The 17,299-nt window shown below is 41.1% G+C and overlaps 1 protein-coding gene across 5 annotated transcripts in view; it reads right to left on the bottom strand.

Moving 5' to 3' along the window:
- Positions 1-17,299, bottom strand: part of LOC121555266 (membrane-associated guanylate kinase, WW and PDZ domain-containing protein 2) — a 333,480-nt gene that overhangs the window by 256,042 nt on the left and 60,139 nt on the right. For all 5 annotated transcript variants that reach the window (XM_045223560.1, XM_041869071.2, XM_045223559.1 and 2 more), the window contains exon 2: positions 14,896-15,012. In XM_045223560.1, the coding sequence (XP_045079495.1) occupies positions 14,896-15,012 (117 nt within the window). The remainder of the gene's footprint in view (positions 1-14,895; positions 15,013-17,299) is intronic.

The raw sequence follows: 17,299 nt of genomic DNA, 5'->3' as shown, positions 1-17,299 counted from the left end.
CCCTTAGTTCCAGTGAAAGGAAATCTTAACGCTACAGCATACAGTGACATTCTAGACAATTCTGTGCTTCCAACTTTGTGGCAACAGTTTGGGGAGGGCCCTTTCCTGTTTCAGCATGACAATGCCCCTGTGCACAAAGTGAGGTCCATACAGAAATAGTTTGTCGAGATCGGTGTGGAAGAACTTGACTGGCCTGCACAGAGCCCTGACCTCAACTCCATCGAACACCTTTGGGATGAGTTGGAACACCGACTGCGAGCTTGGCCTAATCGCCCAACATCAGTGCCTGACCTCACTAATGCTCGTGGCTGAATGGAAGCAAGTCCCTGCAGCAACGTTCCAACATCTAGTGGAAAGCCTTCCCAGAAGAGTGTAGGCTGTTAAAGCAGCAAAGGGGGGACCAACTCCATATTAATGCCCATGATTTTGGAATGATATGTTCAACGAGCAGGTGTCCACATACTTTTGGTCATGTAGTGTATGTGAGTAAGTAGGCCAGTCCGATACAGTTGACAGATATGATTAAGCTATTAAGAGAAATTATTAAGCTATTATGCAGGCTGCTAAATGTTTGGAATTATGCAATAGCCTATGCTTATTTTTTTTTAAATAGCCTAGGCCAATACAAGCCATTTTATGTTCAGCATTATAGTTTATAAGCTGCTGTTGAAGGTGATTTAAATAGCCTAGCCTACTGTTGTGATAGGTAACAACTTGATCTTTAGGCTATTTTGTTATTCATACATTTTATTCATTATTAAACATAATATATTATTTACTGTTAGATGTTCAACTATGTTAATAATATATTTACTGTAATACTGTTCAACTATGTTGATTGAATACTAGGCCTACTGGCTGTAACTGCTGCTGTTCGTCATTTATTTGAATTAAGCACAATTGTATTGCTTATGGTTCAATTTGTTATTTTTTTAATCCATCTGCTTTTTATTTGATAGTCTATATGATTTTTCCATTTTGCAATATATCACTTTTGAGAGACATAGGCTATTCGTGCTTGGAGTCAGTGAGTCATTGCTTAGGCTTCGGCTGTTTTAACCTAGGTTACTGTAGGTTTAATTCAGATTAACTACCACAATAAAGGCATTATAAAGTTGCTACCTGGTTGTTGGGGTCAAATAAAAGTATAGGCCTGTGGTGTATAATAATCAGGAGACTTTAAGCGAAATTGCAGTTGAAAAATAAAGGTTTGGGTTTATTTCCTATAAGTTTACAATTTTAAGGTTTAGGGGAAAGGGGAATGAATGGGAAGGGAACAATAATCAAATCAAAATCAAATGTCATTCTCTCTTCTGGCAGCCTTCTGCCATGCCAAACATGTCTGTCTCTGTAGCACACAGTTCCCCACTCCTCTGTCAAAAGCACTGATATCGGGTGCGGGCGTGTCAGGGAAAAATTTACGTAATTACTTGCTTTGCTTTGTTGATTATATCTGTATGAATATTGATAGATCTCTTTCTATTGCTAGGGTATTTCTTAACTACCAATGCTGTACTTTTCATAAGGATGGTTCCCTCTAGCGTCAAGGACATGGTGTGACTCGAGTTTAAGTAAAACGGAACTAACGTTATCACTTGTTTGTGCGCTATGAACTGATACACATAGCCAAAAGAAGAAAACAAGGTAGCTCCTAATTTGCCGGGGAGGGGTAGAACCAGCCATGACTAAGCATTTTTAGGTCCACTATTTAAGACGTCAGCATTTCCTGTTCGTTGGGCTCTCAACAAATCATCTACAGGTTGTTCGTTGACCAGCTCCATTATTGCAATAATTAACCGATATCAAGTAAAGATTAATTGTTTGAAGAAATGACAGTCTCTCTCACTTGAATAGAATTTCCACGACAGGCGCGGCCGCTGCAGTGGCGCTCTCCAATGTGCTGAACTGAATCTTCAGTGAGCGCTTTCTCCCGCGTTGGATAGCGGGTAGGGTTGGGAAGGAGGGTAGGGTCGGGAACAGGGTTTTTTTCTTCTGGTTGTCTTGATCTCTTGCTCACTATTGAATAATTAGTGTGTCTTAATTATTTCATCAAACAGTGTGCTTAAAGCATCAGACAAGCTCAGTGCATATAGTTGCTTTTATTAAAACCCATATGGTGTGTCTATATATGCATAAATACACGTTTTAGCATTGATGAATCTTGGTCGACCAAGATTTTTTTGGGTCGGGGGCAGCCCTATTTAAAACATGAAGTTTAGGCACTCTTTCCAAATGGTTAAGGTAAGGGTTAATATTTGGGATCGGACACGCAACCTTTTGATCCAGAGGTATAGGATTACGCCCATCTGCCACCCCCGTCCACAATGCAAAACCCAAGCTTACTTAATGGTAATAGTGCTCACTGTTGCCCCTAGTGGCCGGTTTTGAAGGCATTTCCTGACATCCTCAGGACATGGATAGACGTCAAATTTCAAAGTCACTCTCGCATGATACATGGTACACTGCATGAAAAACACGCACAAGCAAATAGACACACATACACACACACACACACACACACAGAGACACACACACACCCACATATACACACAGTCCTTTCAACCTTAAAGCATTCCTCTGGTGTGTGTGTGTGTGTGATAGTAATGACAGAGCAGCGTAAACAGAAGAGGCTCTCTGAGATGTCAGCACACTGACCATCTTAACGGATCTGTCACTACAGACAATGACATTCTACTAGAGAGCGAGAGACTCTAGATCATCTCCACAGGTTCTGTCAGACCTGGGCTCTGACAGTTAAACAAAAAAAAAATGAATATAATGAAATTCCAATAGAGGTCCGGAAATCAGGATCACAAATATAAATTCTATTTGGACACAGTTCTATTAGAACACACCAAAAACTACACGTATCTAGGACTAAATATCAGCAACACAGGTAGCTTTCACATGGCTGTGAACGAGCTCAGAGACAAAGCAAGAAGAGCATTCTATGCCAGTAAAAGGAACATAAAAATTGAAATTCCAATTAGAATCCGGCTCAAAATGTTTCAATCAGTTATAGAACCAATTGCTCTATACGGCAGTGAAGTATGGGATCCACTCTCTAATAATGAATTGACCAAATGGGACAAGCGTCCAATCGAAATACTGCATGCAGAGCTTTGCAAGACTGTATTGCAAGTGCAAAGAAAAACTCAAAATAAAGCAGGTAGAGCAGAATTGGGCCAGTACCCCCTCCTTATTCGAATAGAAAAAAGAGGCATCACATTTTACAACCATCTAAAAACAAGTGACCCAAAAACATTTAATCATACAGCCTTACAATGTCAAGAGATGAAACAAGAGAAGAGTCCCCTCAGTCAGCTGTTTCTGAGGCTCAGTTCGCTAACCCTAACCAATCCCATAGAGCCTCAGGACAGCCCTCAGAAAATCTGGCCCAACCAAATCATCACAAATCAAAAATACAAATATATCACCTATTGGAAAGACACCACAAAAAAATCAAAGTAAAATTCAATGCTATTTGGCTCTATATAGACAGTACATGGTGGCAGACTCTCTGACCATTGATGCCTTATTGATGCCTTATTGCTGTTGGTCCCACCATTTTTTTGTTATATGTATACTTTGACAATGTAAGTAATTTAATTGACATGTCAATAAAGTCTACTGAATTGAATTGAGAGAGGGGGGGTGAAAGAAGGGGAGAGTGAGAGAGAGGGAATGGAAGAGAAGGAAAGGAAAGGGAGAGAGAAAAAGGGGGAGGGAGAGAGAAAAAGGGGGCGGGAGAGGAAGAGAGATAAAGTATAGAGAGAGAGAGACAGAGTGGGAGGGAGAGAGGGGGGCAGAAAGGTCCAAGCTATCCGGGATCCTTGGGAAATCCCTACCCCATTGAAGTTGACATTTAAAATAGTTCAGGGTTAAGGTTAGGGTTAGGTAAGGGTTATGGTTAAGGTTAGAGTTTGGGTTTAGGATAGAGACGTCCCAAGAATCCCAGATAGCAGTAACCAGGGCAGAAAGAGCGAGTGGAAAAGAGAGAGAGAGAAAGAGACAGAGAGAGAAAACAAGAGAACGAGTGGTAGAGAGGTGGGATTGAGAAAGACAGAAATGGGATGAGTAAGAGAGAAACCTTTTTCGAAAAATGGCGCAGTCAAACTAAAACACAAAACAAGCTCAATCGTTATCTGGCCCTAAGAAGAGAATACAAATTGGCAGAGTATCTCTGCTTTGGACAGAGATACAAAGCAGAGACAGATCCTGACAAAGTACAGGCCCAGTGACCATGAATTGGTGATAGAAAAAGAATGACACAAAAAGACATGGCTACCCAAAGAGGAGCGACACAAAAAAAAAGACAGAGCTACCCAGAAATAAGTGAATACAGTGGTTCTTCCTTTAAAAGTTGCATAATACTGCAGCACAGCTTGCGGGGTGCTGCGGAATGGTATGGCATGTTGGAGTGCATGACATAGTATTTTACTGTCAGCAATTGTTGCCATTAATGCTAGTTCAACCACCAGAGGGCATCTTTGAGAAGCTAAATTATCGAAATGACATGGAGCTGTAGGCCTATGAGTCCTGTGTACTGTAGCTGTTTTAGCGTAACTTACTTATTGGCATGAAAGCCTACTTCAATATTTGTATTTGTATTTATTATGGATCCCCATTAGCTGATGCCAAGGCAGCAGTTACTCTTCCTGGGGTCCAGCAAAATTAAGGTAGTCATACAATTTTAAAAACAGTACAATACATTCACCGATTTCACAACACACTGTGTGCCCTTAGGCCCCTACTCCACCACTGCCACATATCTACAATACAAAATCCATGTGTACGTGTGTACAGTGCGTATGTTATCGTGTGTGTGTATGCATGTGTCTGCGCCTATGTTTGTGTTGCTTCACAGTCCACGCTGTCCCATAAGGTATATTTTTACCTGTTTTTAAATCTGATTTTACTGCTTGCATCAGTTACTTGATGTGGAATAGAGTTCCATGTAGACATGGCACTTTGTAGTACTGTGCGCCTCCCATAGTCTTTTCTGGACTTCGGGACTGTGAAGAGACCTCTTGTGGCATGTCTAGTGGGGTATGCATGGGTGTCCGAGCTGTGCGCCAGTAGTTCAAACAGACAGCTCGGTGCATTCAACATGTCAATACCTCTCATAAATACAAGTAGTGATGAAGACAATCTCTCCTCCACTTTGAGCCAGCAGAGATTGACATGCATATTATTAATGTTAGCTCTCTGTGTACATCCAAGGACCAGCCGTGCTGCCCTGTTCTGAGCCAATTGCAATTTTCCTAAGTCCCTTTTTGTGGCAACTGACCACACGACTGAACAGTAGTCCAGGTGCGACAAAACTAGGGCCTGTAGGACCTGCCTTGTTGATAGTGCTGTTAAGAAGGTAGAGCAGCGCTTTATTATGGACAGACTTCTCCCCATCTTAGCTACTGTTGTATCAATATGTTTTTACCATGAATGTTTATAATCCAGGGTTACTCCAAGCAGTTTAGTCACCTCAACTTGCTACATTTTCACATTCTTTTTTACAAGATTTATTGAGGTTTAGGGTTTAGTGAATGATTTGTCCCAAATACAATGCTTTTAGTTTTAGAAATATTGAGGACTAACTTCTTCCTTGCCACCCACTCTGAAACTAACTGCAGCTCTTTGTTAAGTGTTGCAGTCATTTCAGTCGCTGTAGTAGCTGACGTGTATAGTGTTGAGTCATCTGCATACATAGACACACTGGCTTTACTCAAAAGTAAGGGGCCTAGACAGCTGCCCTGGGGAATTCCTGATTCTACCTGGATTACGTTGGAGAGGCTTCCATTAAAGAACACCCTCTGTGTTCTGTTAGACAGGTAACTCTTTATACACAATATAGCAGAGGGTTTAAAGCCATCACACATATGTTTTTCCTGCTGCAGACTGTGATTTATAATGTCAAAAGCCGCACTGAAGTGCCCCCACAATCTTTGTATCATCAATTTCTCTCAGCCAACCATGTTGAATGACCTTCCCTATAAGCGTGCTGAAAGTCTGTTGTCAATTTGTTTATTGTAAAATAACATTGTATCTGGTCAACACAATTTTTTCCAAAAGTTTACTAAGAGTTGGTAACAGGCTGATTGGTCGGCTATTTGAGCCAGTAAAGGGGGCTTTACTATTCTTAGTTAGCGGAATGACTTTTGCTTCCCTCCAGGCCTGAGGGCACACACTTTCTAGTAGGCTTAAATTGAAAATACAGTATGGCAAATAGGAGAGGCAATATCGCCCGCTATTATCCTCAGTAATTTTCCATCCAAGGTGTCAGACCCCGTTGGCTTGTCATTGTTGATCGACAACAATAATTGTTTCATCTCTTCCACACTCACTTTACGGAATTCAAAATTACCACGCTTGTCTTTCAGAATTTGTTCAGATATACTTGGATGTATAGTGTTTGTTGCTGGCATGTCATGCCTAAGTTTGCTAATCTTTCCAATGAAAAGTTGGCAATATTAGTCAGTTTTTTGATCAATGAATGATGGAGCGGAGTTTGCATTTTTTCCCAAAATTGTATTTAAGGTGCTCCAAAGCTTTTTACTATCATTCGTTATGTTTCATGGTGTAGTTTATTCTTCTTTTTATTCAGTTTAGTCACATGAATTCTCAATTTTCAACACATTTGCCAATCGGTTGTGCAGCCAGACTTATTTGCCATACTTTTTGCCTCATCCCTCTCAACCATACAATTTTTCAATTCCTCATCAATCCACGGGGATTGAACAGTTTTAACAGTAATTGTCTTAATGGGTGCATGTTTATTAGTAACTGGAATAAGCAATTTCATAAATGTGTGAAGTGCAGCGTATGTTTGCTCCTCATTACACACCACGGACCAACAAATACTCTTTACATCAACAACATAAGAATCACTACAAAATGTATTGTATGACCTCTTATACACAATATTAGGCCCAGCCTTTGGAACTTTGGTTTTCCTAGATATGGCTACTATATTGTGATCACTACATCCAATGGATTTGGATAGTGCTTTAAAGCAAATTTCTGCAGCATTAGTAAAGGTGTGATCAATACATGTTGATGATTTCATACCTGTGCTGTTTGTAACTACTCTGGTAAGTTGACTGATAACCTGAACCAGGTTGCAGGCACTGGTTACAGTTTGAAGTTTTTTCTTGAGTGGGCAGCTTGATGAAAGCCAGTCAATATTTAAATCACCCAAAAAATATACCTCTGTTGATATCACTTACATTATCAAGCATTTCACACGTCATCGATATACTGACTGTGAGCACTTGGTGGTCTACCCCAGCTTCCCACAAGAATGGGCTTTAGGTGAGGCAGATGAACCTGTAGCCTATTAATTCAACAGTATTTAACATTAGATCCTCTCTAAGCTTTACAGGAATGTGGTTCTGAATATAAACAGCAACACCTCCACCATAGGCATTTCTGTCTTTTCTGTAAATGCTATAACCTTTTATTTCTGCCACTGTATCATCAAAGGTATTATCTAAGTGAGTTTCAGAGACAGTCCGAATATGAATGTCATCTGTTACTAGCAAATTATTGATTTTATGAACCTTGTTTCTTAAGCTACATATGTTACAGTATATCAATCAATCATTCATTCATTCATTTGATCATGTTATCACACAGCAACAACTCATCCATATCTTTAAATACAGTCAAGCACTTTAGTTATAAAATGAAATAACAAAGGTTGCCTTGAATAATTAAACAATGAATAAACTGCAATGTCGGCTAAAGCGATTGAATTCACGAATGCATTTGACTGTTTTTAATTTTAGCTGCACTAGAGACTTTAAAACCTTTTTTTGTTAGAACAGACTATATGGGATTGATTATAATTTGTTTGTAAATTATTATTGTATTTGTTGTGCTGTTTATACTGTTAGAAATGTAGCTTAATTAAATTGATTAATATTATGGTGTTTCTATTCCAGGAATAACGAAAATACATTTTACAGTAGCCTATGTACACTAACACTTTTCTGTAATTTCAACAATAAAACACTGTAGAATGCACAGTATAATACCAATAATGTGTTTTACAGCATTCATGCTGTAGATTGCACTGCATTATAGGTAAAAAGCTGAAAAATACTGTTATTAACTGTAATTCGGAAGGCTCCTATAAAAATTACTCTAACATACTGTATTTCCTTACAGTAATAGCTTATGCCTACTGTAGATTCAAATAATCCGTTTCAGGCGCCAACCTCATGCTGTCGGGTGAGAAACATGAAGCTCAGACTATTTTAGAAAAATATCTTCTTGAAGTGGCTGTGAAGTGGAAGAATATTTTCAGCAGCTGCTGGGTAGGTACCTTGCCTTGTTTATAAGCATATTTATTGCTAGCCAACGTTGAATTACTGCATGTTTCCTTAGCTAACCTAGCTAGATAGCTGGCTAACGTTTGCTAGCTAGCTAGCTCAAGTTGAAAAAAGCCATTTCGGTCTGCTCTAAATTTCTCCTAAATATCTAGCTGTGCGACCTAGAAAAACATCACAGAGAGAATATTGTGATTATAGGCTGTATCGCAGCCTCTGAGTGCCATAGAGAATACACTGAGCGCAGATTCGTGACCGTTATGTTTCCACCATTACTACAGAGAAAATGGCTTGTTTCTAGCAGTTCAAAAGTTGACCCATATCTTTTTGGATTGACGGGCTGCATTTTACACATAAACCGCGTTGTGGGCCGTACTCGAGAGTCGCTAAAGCTGATGTGAATGACCAGTGCACCATATTGTGTCGAGGTAACTGCCAACCTAAGGTGCAGTGCCACTGGTCAGCTGTAGCCTAACACAGTGTCGGCGGTCGAAACTAATAACGTGGAGAATTGTCCCCTCCCAAGTTTATACAGTATTTCAAGTAGGATAGCAGCCTACACAATAAATATCTAATATTGGTAGCCATCTAGATAGCCATCTAGATATCACCGGGATATATTCTACTCCATGGGGAGAGCATAAATGGCAAAAATACAGGGACAGAGTGTCCTCCTTAGCTGTCACAACCCTGTGTGATTCGGTTCCCTTGGCTCTCATCTGCTCGACATAAATCATTGTTTTGTAGGCCAGGATTGTCCATATTGCCTCTCCTGCTACCCATTTGTTTAATTTAAAAAAACATTGCTCCATAATGTTACATTATTACCTAAACCTGTTCACTTTACCAGTAGTTCGCAAACATTTGGTGGCACAGCTAGAAAGGAAAATGTTGTGAGTCTGGTAAAATAATCTGTGATATTGTGTAGGCTATAGCAATGTTGTATTAGTTTGCTATGGTTTGAAGTAGGTGTAGCTAGCTGTCTTATTTGTATTTGTTCAATGCCTCAATTGATTTGATAAACAATATTGGATATGCGCTGTCGGTTAGAATCAACCCAAGATGATGAATCCTGAAGATGGAACAAAGTGCATGACAAGGTGGCCCAGAGGAAGCCAGCTGTTTGTTCACAATCCCTACCTTGCCCCATTCTTCCAAGAGCTCACTGTGTTTGAATGAAGACCTCTAGTGAGGTAAGTACACATACACACGACACCAGCTTGATATGTCCCTTGTCTCCTGTCTTTTTACCCACAGAGTAACAGCCCTGGTGCTCTCTGTCTCTCATTGTATTCTTTATTTTTCTATGCTTGTCCTAGGGGTGAGAAGAACTGACAAATCAGAATTGAGGAGGTGTGTTACGGAGCCCCATGAGGAACACCTGATGCTGCACTGACTTCTCTCTCCTGGATGTTCTCTGGCCCAAACTGTCCTGTTGTGTGTTTTACTTCCTCTGGACCCCCTTACCCCAAACAGAGTAACCCCTGATCATAGATCGGGTTGCATCCCAGCCTGGTATGGCAACTCCACCGCCAAGGACCGCAAGGCGCTTCAGAGGGTGATACACGCAGCCGAACGCACCATTGGGTGCACACTGCCTGCCCTCCAGGACACATATAACACCAGGTGTCGCAGGAAGGCCAAGAAGAACATCAAGGACCTCAGCCATCCGAGCCATGGCCAATAACTTCTACCCCCAGACCATCAGGCTGCTGAATAGTCACCACTACCTGCCACCACCCTCTCAACATACTTTTACTCTGCCCCCACCCCAATGACATTCATCACTGCTGCAGTTGTTAATAATGTACACATTATTATTTATTTTTGTATTATTTTTTGTATTGTTTTATTTCACTTTGTCTCCACACCCCTCAATGGTGATTTAGTCTGACTGCTGCTCCCCCTATGGTCAATGTCCACCCCAATGGACATGTATCTATTCATCACTGCTACAGTAGTTATTATGTGTATAGTGCTATTTCTATTTTTCTTATTACCATTTTCATAGTTTTATTTCACTTAGTCCTGCATGTTGGAGCTCTGAATCGGAAGATCTAGGTTTGTGCCCAATCCCAATTTTAACTCTGTCTCCCTCTCTCTCGTTGTCTCTCTCTCCCCCACAGCCCACACGCACAGGCACACAATATAATGTTTACATTACTGTTGTAATGATTATCTTATTTGGTTACGTATGTGTTAACGTCTTGTTACTTCTATTGTCAATTCTGTTGTTAATTCATTTTTAATGTTGTTACCAATTTGAATCTTATGTACAAATGTATTGTTTTTCTTACATTTAGATTTCAGGTAGAATTTCACTGTAAATGTACAGTATTATCCTTGCACCAGAGTTGCCATCTTATATAGGGTACACTGTTCTGAGATTGTAATTAGAATAGAAAAATACAAAAGAATGGCCCACCCTGTTCTTCATTCACAATTGGTGATTACATAATTATGCATCGTTCGCTTCCCCTCAATCATCAACTCACCCATTCTCCCCCATAATACTATACTTCATTTATTTCATCTGTTGTTATATGTGTGAAATTCGTTTCGGTATAGTTTAGGTTCAGATTTGAGGCAATTATCGGGGTGATTATCAACTGGGCATGGCACATTCAACTATCAAAGATGGAGCGGAGCAGGCTGGGGATAACATTCCAAAAAAATGACCTCCAAAAACTGGTTATAACTACTGTTCTGTTTGTGATATTAAGATTATAACAAAGACAGTGTGTTATATAGACTTATTTAGGAAAAGTCAAGGACGAGGGGGACAAAATGGCAGAATAATTAAACACTTACATTTGTTTTGAGTCATTATGATGCTCTCTGCCTTTCTAGTGTTAATATACACAATCACAAATAAATCCATTACTATTTTGTTTGGGAAGGTCATAAAAAAACATGATAAAAGGCAATTTATTTCAAAAGAACAGAATAGCATGTTTTGAGTTTTATTTATCTGTGCTTCGAAGCCAATCTTTGGCTGCACCATGCCAATTAGCAGACATCACAGGCCCTGCCCTACCACAGTCAACACACATATATTTTACAGTAAGAAAATAATGGAATATAATGGAATATAATGTTTTTTCCCCTCATCAATCTATACACAATACCCCATAATGACAAAGCAAAAACATGTTTTTAGAAAAACGGAAATATCACATTTACATAAGTATTCAGACCCTTTACCCAGTACTTTGTTGAAGCACCTTTGGCAGCGATTACAGCCTCAAGTCTTCTTGGGTATGACGCAACAAGCTTGGCACACCTGTATTTTGGGAGTTTCTCCCATTCTTCTCTGCATATACTCTCAAGCTCTGTCAAGTTGGATGGGGAGCTTTCCTCCAGACGTGACGCTTGGAATTCAGGCCAAAGACTTCAATCTTGGTTTCATCAGACCAGAGAATCTTGTTTCTCATGGTCTGAGAGTCCTTTAGGTTCCTTTTGGCAAACTCCAAGCGGGCTGTCATGTGCCTTTCACTGAGGAGTGGCTTCTGTCTGGCCACTCTACAATAAAGGCTTGATTGGTAGAGTGCTGCAGAGATGGTTGTCCTTCTGGAAGATTCTCCCATCTCCACAGAGGAACTCTGGAGCTCTGTCAGAGTGATCATCGGGTTCTTGGTCACCTCCCTGACTTAGGCCCTTCTCCCCTGATTGCTCAGTTTGGCCGTGTGCCCAGCTCTAGGAAGAGTCTTGGTGGTTACAAACTTCTTCCATTTAAGAATGATGGAGGCCATTGTGTTCTTGGGGACCTTCAATGCTGCAGACATTTTTTGGTACCCTTCCCCAGATCTGTGCCTCGACACAATCCTGTCTCGGAGCTCTAAGGACAATTCCTTTGACCTCATGGCTTGGTTTTTGCTCTGACATGTACTGTCAACTGTGGGACCTTATATAGACAGGGGTGTGCCTTTCCAAATCATGTCCAATCAATGTAATTTTCCACAGGTGGACTCCAATAAAGTTGTAGAAACATCTCAAGGATGATCAATGGAAACAGGATGCACCTGAGCTCAATTTCGAGTCTCATAGCAAAGGATCTGAATACTTATGTAAATAAGGTATTTCTGTTTTGTATACATTTTCACTAATTTCTAAAAACCTGTTTTCACTTTGTCATAATGGGGTATTGTGTGTAGATTGATGAGGGAAAAAAGGTATTTGATCCATTTTAGATTAAGGTTGTAACGTAACAAAATGTGGAAAAGGTCAAGGGGTCTGAATACTTCCCGAATGCACTGTATCTAGAACCAGACTACAAGATGCCATGTCGAAAAACCGTGATGGCCTGGATGGAGAAATTGTACAATGATTGCTCTGCAAGTACAAAGTGCGAGCTCTCAAACACCCCATACGTGGCGTTAACAACAGATTGTTGGACGTCTATGAACACGCTGTCATACATCACTGCAATGAGCCATCACACTGATGAAAAAAAAGTGGGACATGAAGTCCCATGTATGTAAACATTAAGAGAATTTTAACATTTGTCACATCCCTATCGTGCGTGCGTGCGTACAGAACAGAGTGCTGGTGGAAAGTAAAGACATGGCATCCACACGGGAACGACAAACCAAATACAAAGGCCTCCGGACAGACATCCACATGAGCTAAAGGTCACGTGCGCGCACCTGTCAGACTGTTATGCTCTGATAGGTGACATGGCAGTCCCTGTCACTAAGCTCTCTATATCTCACACACAGAGTAATGTCTACAGGTAGGAGAAAAATATTGGTGTGTGTGAGAGAGACGGAGGATAGAAGTCAGAGTCAGACTGTTGCATTTTAATTCCATCTGAGTGTATGAATATATACCAAACATTAGGAACACCTTCCTAATATTGAGTTGCACCCCCTTTTGCCCTCAGAACAGCCTCAATTAGTCTGGGTGTCGAGAGGGATGCTGGCCCATGTTGACTCCAATGCTCCCACAATTGTGTCAAGTTGGCTGGATGTCCTTTGGGTGGTGGACCATTCTTGATACACACGGGAAACTGTTGAGTGTGAATAACCCAGCAGCATTGCAGTTATTGACACAAACCGGTGCGCCTGGCACCTACTACTATAACCCGTTCAAAGGCACTTAAATCTTTTGTCTTGCCCATTCACCCTCTGAATGGCACACAATCCATGTCTCAATTGTATCAAGGCTTAAAAATCCTTCTTTAACCTATCTCCTCCCCTTCATCTAAACTGATTGAAGGAGATTTAGCAAGTGGCATCAATAAGGGATCACAGCATTCACCTGGTCAGTGTGTGTCATAGAAAGAGAAGGTGTCCTTAATGTTTTGTACACTCAGTGTGTATGTATGTATGTGTGTGTGTGTGTGTGTGTGTGTGTGTGTGTGTGTGTGTGTGTGTGTGTGTGTGTGACTTCGATTTATGTGTCTGTGTGTGTGTTAAAGGTCCAGCGCAGTCAAAATTCTGTTTTTCCTGTCTTTTGTATCATATTGTACAACAGCTGATGAAACTAACACTGTAAAAACTGTGATCAGTGTTATTTCCTGATAGTTGCTGGTTGAAAATCCAATCTACACAGGACCTTCTAATCAGCAGGTTTGCATGGGAGGGAGTTTCGGCTTGCCTGGTGACATCACCATGCGGGTAAATTGGTTAATAGAACAATAACAAAGAGAGTTCCAAACTTCTCTGCCAATAACAGCTAGTTTTCAGTTTTCCCCTCCCCACTCCACTCAGACCACTCACAGACAGTCCTAGCAAAATGTTTGCTTGCTAAATAGTTATTTGCTAAAAAACTATTTTTGTGCATTTTAATGGAAAGCTATTACAGTAAGGTACTGAATTGTTACCCAGAAATTTTTATAAAAACGGCTGCATTGGGTCGATAATACTGTGCATGTTTGCATGTTCTGTGTGTGTGGCGACCGATAGGTGAAGAAGCAAGAGAGAGCGAGAAAAAATGACAGAAAGAAAAAAGAGGAGATACTGAGCGTGTGCAGCAATGGAGCACCAGGGCAATGTCAGACAGAGCGAGAAAGAGAGAGAGATAATTCTGAAAATACACCAGGGGAAAGAGAGAGAGAGAGAGAGAGCTGAGACATTTTTTTAGAGAGGAGCGAGAGGGAGAGGAGAGAGAGAGAGAGAGAGAGAGAGAGAGAGAGAGAGAGAGAGAGAGAGAGAGAGAGAGAGGAGAGAAAGAGAGAGAGAGAGAGAGAGAGAGAGAGACAGAGACAGACCACTTTAACCCAAAGCAACAGTATAGGTAGACTGTATTCTCAATAGTCACACCTCAACACAGGTCAGGTGAAAGGGATATGTAGGATGCCTACAGGGATCTGGCCTCCACCTGTCCATTTGTATAATGTCAAGGAGAGAACAAGAGAGAGCCCAAGGAGAGGAGGAATAATGAAATGCATCCCTAGTGTTCTGCTATGGTCAGGGGTCAGATGAGGAGGTAGGTTATGACAACCGTGCATGCTTTTGTGCGTGTGTGTGTTGGTGCGTGTGTCTTTTAGTGTTTGTGTCTGTTGGTGTCTGTTTGTCTGTCTGTCTATCTGTCTGTCTGGCTGCGTATGTTGTATGTGTTGACTCACAGGGCACGCTGCGGAGGTAGAGGTTGTCTCTGATGATCTGCTGGTGGTCGTGGTCCACGGATCCCTTGGAGAAGCGCAGGTTGAGGTAGTGCCGGAGGTCCTTATCCACCACGCCCCCTACACCACAAACAAAGAGACAAGGTTAAAATACACACTAAAACACACGCACACATGCAGGCAAGCAGACGCACACACTCACACAAAAACAATCAAAAACAGTAAAACACACATCACAGTAATTGTGTAATTGAGGGGGACAAGGACAGAGGCCTATTATGTCACATCTCACTACTGACATAGTGTCCTGAGACTGACAGAGTGCATTGAGTCTGTGTATCACCTCATCCCTACATCTCCTCATGACAAACCCTAGTAAGACTTCATAGTGTACACCAGGGGGGACAAACTCAATTCCTTGAGGGCCTTTCATTTTGTGTCCAATAAAGACCTAAACAACGAGGTGAAGGGCGTTCCTATCTAATCAATGACCTTAACTGACCAATCAAGTACAAGGAAGGAGCAAAAACCCGCAGACAAATGGCCCTCCAGGAATTGAATTTGAAACCCCATTGTGAACACCAGTGGCAACACCACACGTCCCACCCCTCTCCCACTAACATGTCTCCATATTACAAGTCCTGTACCTAGCACTACCAATTCCCAAACAACAGCATGACCCTTTCACAGATCCAACACCATCTAGCTACATCCTTACAACAGCACTAACACTGTACACCATATTCCGCATTCACATGTCAGCACACCCCCATCCCCTTCCCCACCCCTAACTACACATCATATTACCCACCACTTAACATGCAGGTATGGTTGTGGCGGTCATAAAATTGTCAACCAGTGATTGTCAAGCAAATAACTGCCGGTCTCACGGTACTTGACCGATAATTAACATAAACACATTTAGTATCTCCTGGCTTCCACGCAAAGCCTACAAGTCACTGATGCAGACCTTAGGAACATCTAGATTTTAAAAAGTCTAATAATTCATGTAAGATAGCCTACACCATCACAATAAATCCATTATTTATTTTAGACAGGTCTAAAGAAACATGATATGAAGAAAATGTAGCCTATTTCAGAAGAACAGAATAACATACTCTGAGTTGTCCTTATGTTAGGCCCTGATCTGGCTATGGGCTACACAAGTTCATTTAGTAGACAAGATTTGCTTAGAATTCAGTGGAATTATTTTATAGTCTGAAGAATTTCCTAAAGGTCTTAATGATGAAATGCCTACGCATGTTATGTTGTAAATGTGAATATGAATTAATGCCCCCATTACAGATTACAATACAGATTACTCTGACGTTTTTCTTGCGCTGTACCCAATGATTTATGAAAACTTGCTTAGTGGGTCGATGTCTTCATTGTGGTTTTACATACATGTTTAATACCTTTTACAGTGGGGAAAAAAAGTATTTAGTCAGCCACCAATTGTGCAAGTTCTCCCACTTAAAAAGATGAGAGAGGCCTGTAATTTTCATCATAGGTACACGTCAACTATGACAGACAAATTGAAAAAAAAAATCAAGAAAATCACATTGTAGGATTTTTTATGAATTTAATTGCAAATTATGGTGGAAAATAAGTATTTGGTCACCTACAAACAAGCAATATTTCTGGCTCTCACAGACCTGTAACTTCTCCTTTAAGAGGCTCCTCTGTCCTCCACTCGTTACCTGTATTAATGGCACCTGTTTGAACTTGTTATCAGTATAAAAGACACCTGTCCACAACCTCAAACAGTCACACTCCAAACTCCACTATGGTCAAGACCAAAGAGCTGTCAAAGGACACCAGAAACAAAATTGTAGACCTGCACCAGGCTGGGAAGACGGAATCTGCAATAGGTAAGCAGCTTGGTTTGAAGAAATCAACTGTGGGAGAAATTATTAGGAAATGGAAGACATACAAGACCACTGATAATCTCCCTCGATCTGGGGCTCCACGCAAGATCTTACCCCGTGGGGTCAAAATGATCACAAGAACGGTGAGCAATAATCCCAGAACCACACGGGGGGACCTAGTGAATGACCTGCAGAGAGCTGGGGCCAAAGTAACAAAGCCTACCATCAGTAACACACTACGCCGCCAGGGACTCAAATCCTGCAGTGCCAGACGTGTCCCCCTGCTTAAGCCAGTACATGTCCAGGCCCGTCTGAAGTTTGCTAGAGTGCATTTGGATGATCCAGAAGAGGATTGGGAGAATGTCATATGGTCAGATGAAACCAAAATATAACTTTTTGGTAAAAACTCAACTCATCGTGTTTGGAGGACAAAGAATGCTGAGTTGCATCCAAAGAACACCATACCTACTGTGAAGCATGGGGTGGAAACATCATGCTTTGGGGCTGTTTTTCTGCAAAGGGACCAGGACGACTGATCC

The sequence above is a fragment of the Coregonus clupeaformis genome, chromosome 11, assembly GCF_020615455.1.
Source record: "Coregonus clupeaformis isolate EN_2021a chromosome 11, ASM2061545v1, whole genome shotgun sequence".
Classification (NCBI taxonomy): domain Eukaryota; kingdom Metazoa; phylum Chordata; class Actinopteri; order Salmoniformes; family Salmonidae; genus Coregonus; species Coregonus clupeaformis.
This window is presented reverse-complemented; position numbering and strand designations above follow the sequence as displayed.